General features: G+C 40.3%; 1 protein-coding gene across 1 annotated transcript in view; it reads left to right on the top strand.

The window, feature by feature from the left end:
* The window catches only part of CEP170 (centrosomal protein 170kDa), a 172,241-nt gene that overhangs the window by 69,641 nt on the left and 97,370 nt on the right, over nucleotides 1-5,230 (top strand). The window contains exon 4 of the mRNA XM_006871154.1: nucleotides 1,331-1,462. Within this exon, the coding sequence (XP_006871216.1) occupies nucleotides 1,331-1,462 (132 nt within the window). The remainder of the gene's footprint in view (nucleotides 1-1,330; nucleotides 1,463-5,230) is intronic.

Genomic DNA, 5,230 nt, shown 5'->3' on the forward strand with positions numbered 1-5,230 from the left:
AGCTAAAGTGGATAGAGAGAAATACTGTTAACTGATGGTACATGGAGGGGATTATAATCAATGTAATGAAACAAGGTATATGATTTGTTGAATGTAAAACTGATGATATGCCCTGTAAACTTTCACTCAACCCACAATAAAAACCTTAACTTTAAAAAAAATAAATAAATGAATAGGTATTACCAGATTTACTGAGAGCAAATAGCTCTGTAGAATAGCAATGGACTGCTAACCACAGGGTCGTTGGTTCAAGTCTGCCAGCCAATCCACAGGAGAAACATGAAGCTTCCTGCTCTAACAAAAATTTACAACCTTCGGAAAACCCTATACAGAGTTGCTATGAGTTGGAACCAACTCTAGGCACTTAGCATCAGCAACCAGATTTACTCAAGTAAAATGTATTAGCCCTTCTAATACTAGTGTAAACAGAGTTATTGTGCAGTGCCATTGGAGTTTTAAATAACTAAAAAGTGGTTACTCATGCCAAAATTTAATTTTGCCTCTTATACGTAGGTTTAATGAGCCATTTCTGAACAGACTGGTTTTGTTCTTCCTTAGTTGATTATTGCCTAGTTTCTCTAACCTTGTTCCAGTAAGACAGCTTTCTATCTATCTAAAAATTCAAGTAAAAAATCATTTGTTGTAAACATTTCAGTTATGTACCAAAGAAACTCCATACATTAAGAGAAACTGCTGGAGAAACAGCGTGTTGCGTTACTTAGATACTTGCTAGCACAAGTAGTGCATTTGAATTGATACATTTGAGTTATGGTGTTGGAGGAGCATATTGAAATTCCATGGGCTGCCAGAAGAACAGATCTGTGTTGGAAGAAGTGCAGCCAGAGTGCTCCTTGACGGCTAGAATGGCCAAACTTCAGCTCTCATACTTTGGACATATTGTCAGGAGGGACCAGTCACTGGAGAAGGATACCATGTTTAGTAAGGTGGAGGGTCAGAGAAAAAGAGGAAGATCCCCAGCGAGACGGATTGGCAAAGTGGCAGCATCAGTGGGCTCAAGCATGGCATCAATTGTAGGTTGGCCCTGGACTGGTCAGTGTTTCATTCTGTTGTGCTTAGGGTCACTGTGAGTCAGTACTGACTCAGTGACACCTAGTAACAACAATAACAAGTACAAGTTTTCATTAATTTAATCGTGTCAAATGTCAGTCTCAGATAAATACTATTAGTCAACTAGAGTACTTTTCTGCTATCTAGACTATACTTTGTCATTTAATAAATCAAGAGGGCAGTCAGTACTAGCATTCTGTGAAAGCGTATTTGTTTCCTGTTTTCATCTGCTTTAGAGAAGATTTTTCCCACCTCTTTCCAGATATTTCTGCTATGCCTCGTGGTACTCCATTATATGGACAACCATCATGGTGGGGGGATGATGAGGTGGAGCAAAGTGCTGTCAAGTCAAATGGCAAACCTGAGGAAAAAAATCTTGAAACTGGAATGTCAGGTAAGAGATCTGTTTAAGCTTTTTTTTGTGTCAAAGTTGTCTTCACGCCCAGTTTCAGAACGTTAGTATTATCTAGCATGCCATCATCTGCAAATTACAGAAATGCTACCAAAGACTAAATAAGAAGGGAATTTACTGGCTCACATGACTGAACCATTTTAGGGTTAGTGAATCCAGTATCTCAACAGGGTTATCAAGTACCTAGTTTCTCATCATCTCTCAGCTCTGGTTTGCAGTCCACAATGGCTGCTTATTGAGATAGATTTCCCCTCAAGGTTGCTTGTGAACAGAAATCAGGGTTTTGTGCTACTTTGATCACATTCAGCGGAATAGAGCAAAATTGCTTCCATTCGACCTCTCAGAAGATGAAAGAATCTTCCCAAAAGGCCTCAATACTTATTTACTTCATTGGCCTCTCACAGGTTCAGGATTAGGTCACTTGTTTATTTCTGAATCAGTCCCTGGAGAGGAATATGAGAATATCCTTAAATCAGTCTTGTTCACCCTGAAGCCAAGGACAGGGGATTTGTTATCCTCACATCCATGTGAGCTGTGTCAGGGAAGAGTGGATAATGTTTAGAAGGAAGAATAGGAAATGGATATTGGAAGTCAATCAGGAATGTACACTTTATTTGAAATCTTTATCTCTTCTGTTCCACTCCCCTCATTTGTCTAGATACATTACCTCTATCAATCGGGCTGCAAACCGCAAGGTCAGCAGTTCGAAACTTCCAGCTGTTATGCGGGAGAAAGATGAGGCGTTCTGCTCCTGTAAAAATTTATAGCCTCGGAAACCCTGTACAGGGTCGCTATGAGTCAGAACCGACTCCACAGCACATAACAACAACATCTGTTGTCATCTATTGTTGAACTTCCTACTTCGATTTTCAAGGCTCTTAGGGTTTATTTTGTATAACAAATCTAAATTGTCCTTTGTTTCCTTTTTCAAAAAACTTGTTGTTGTTGTTAAGTGCCGTGGAGTCGGTTCCGACCCATAGCAACCCTGTACAGGGTTTCTGAGGGTATACATCTTTACGAGAGTAGAAAGCCTCATCTTTCTCCTGCAGAGCGGCTGGTAGTTTCAAACTGCTGACCTTAAGGTTCGCAGCCCGATTCATAACCACTACTTTTTGCCTGCCAAACAGATTTTAAACTTTTCTTCATTTTTTAAAAATACAGGTTTTAAATTTTTATTCTGAATTGGATGATGGTCTGCCAAGCAGTTTTCCATTCAGTAATTCATACACGTCTTGTTTCATGTCACTGATTGCAATCCCATTGTAACATCGCTCATCCTACATCCTCCCTGTGTTTCCTGTCTCCTAGTCTGCTTTCCTAACTCTTCTGAACTTTGTCCTTGGGTAAATGCTGCCCTCCTGATCTAATGTTGATTCTTCTAAGGAATGCATACCCCTAGTGCGATTGTTCCCCTTATGATCTGTCATGGTTGGCTGGAGATTAAACCATGTAAATGAGTTCAGTTGTAGACCTGAAGGGGGTAACTAAGGGCTTGAATCTCAAGGGTCCCACCAAGTTCTGGCTAACCATAAATCCTGGGTTTTTTGTTTGTTTTTTTTTAATGATTTTAAGTTTTGTTCCATATTTTCTCCCACTTTATCTAGGACCTTCTAGGACCAACTACCCTTTCAGAGCAGTTGTAGCTGGGCACCATCTAGTCTTCTGGTCTCAGAGTTGTGGAGACTGATGTTTGAGTGATTGTTTCCTTGAACCTTTCATTTTTTTTCACTCTTCTTACTTTCAGACAGGGTAGACCATTAGTTCTATCTTAGCCTCTCATGAGTTTAAGAAAAAACCCCAAACTTTTAAAGCCTATTTTCAATCTTCTAATTTTGTCCTACTTTCCCCACTTTCCCTGACAAACCTTATGTTATTGTTGTTGTATGCCATTGAGTTGGTTCCGACCCACAGTAACCCTGTATTGGTGGTAGTGGTTATTGAAAGAATCCCTCATCCACATGTATAATAAAATGGCTGCTTGCTGCGCTTTCTCTCTCCCTACCGGAACTTCCTCTCTTCCTACTGGTACTTTCTCTCTCCCTACCAGCAAAGATGAGGCTTTCTGCTCCCATAAAGATTTACAGCCTCGGAAACCCTGTTCAGGGTCGCTATGGGTCTGAACCGACTCGATGGCACTTAACTTAACAACCAGCAAGTCATCCCTAGTCAACCTATCACCTACCTCCACTAATCTCAACCCCTCCCTCCTCTTTGACTAGTATAAAAATCCTTCCCCTGGCAATACCTCTCTCTCTTTCCTTTTGACCTCCAATAAAGCCTTACACATGGGTATTTGTGTTCCGGCTCATTCCATCTCACAGTTATGTGCTGTGGAGTTGGTTCTGACTCATAACAACCCTGTACAGGGTTTACAATGTTGTAAATCTTTGCAGGAGCAGAAAGCCTCTTTCTCCCACGGAACAACTGATAGTTTCGAACTGCTAACTTTTCCGATTCGTAACCACTACACTACCAAAGCTCCTTAGGGTTTCTGAGGAGCGGCTGGTAAGCTTGCACTTTGTTTTAGAGAACTCCAGTGCCTCCCACATAAAGTATGTTAATTTCTGCCTGCTCTTCTACAAATATTGTTGTTGTTGTGTGCCTTGGAGTCGTTTCCAACTTATAGTGACCCTATGAGGTTTCTGAAGCTGTAAATCTTTACGGGAGCAGAATGCCTCATCTTTCTCCCGTGGAGCAACTGGTAGTTTCAAACTGCTGACTCTAAGGTTCGCTGCCCGATTTGTAAACACTACATTACCAGAGCTCCTTTTCTACAAATATAAGGTGGCATAAAATTCTAAATGTTACATCTCTGTATATGTATTGCTTTGATGTAGATCACTGATTTATTCTACAAGGAGCCTTAGTGATGCCATGGTTAAGTGCTTGGCTGCTAACCAAAAGATCAGCAGTTTGAACCTACCAGCTGCTTCAAGGGATAAAGATGTAGAACTCGGTTTCCTTAAAGATTGCAATCCCTCTAGGGCAGTTTTGCTCTGTCCTGTAGGGTTGCTATGTCAGAATTGCCTCACTGGCAATAGTTGAGCCACATTCTATACCATTTCTTCTTAATTAATCTATAAGTTCCTTGCATCAAGGGTATTAGTATACTGTCACTGTGCACTGGAGACACATAGTCTAAAGAGATGAGGAAAAAACAAGCAAATACCAACTTTCTAATTAGATGGTTAATTTTAAAGAAAACACGGTAGAATTGAAACTGCTAAGTATTGAAAGTAATTGTGATAATGCTTTTATATAGACATTAAAAATTTAGCTCCACCAAATATGTAAAACCAGAATCTTGGTGTGGTACTATAAGATAAGCACTGGACTCCCAACCGCAAGGTCCACTGTTCAAACCAACCAGACACTTCTCTGAAACCCTATACGGGGTTGCTATGAGTCAGAACTGACTCTAGAGCACTTAGCAACAACAACAATATATGAAACCTCCCCTCGTCTGTCAGTTTGTCATACTGTGGTGGCTTGCATGTTCCTGTGACTGGAAGCTATGCCACTGGTATTTTAAGTACCAACAGGTACACCCATGGTGGACAGGTTGCAGAGGACCTTCTACATTAAAACAGATTAAGAAGAAGGAGAAATGGACTAAGTTACTATAGCTGCACCTCAGTTTCTTGATCTATAAGAAAAACATGGGGAAAATAATAGTATCAGCCTTCAAATATTGGAGATATTGATTATTGCATACATTTAAAAATTTGTCCTCAATTTAACCATAGCTAT

This window comes from Chrysochloris asiatica, unplaced genomic scaffold, assembly GCF_000296735.1.
Source record: "Chrysochloris asiatica unplaced genomic scaffold, ChrAsi1.0 scaffold00161, whole genome shotgun sequence".
In the NCBI taxonomy this organism is placed as follows: Eukaryota; Metazoa; Chordata; class Mammalia; order Afrosoricida; family Chrysochloridae; genus Chrysochloris; species Chrysochloris asiatica.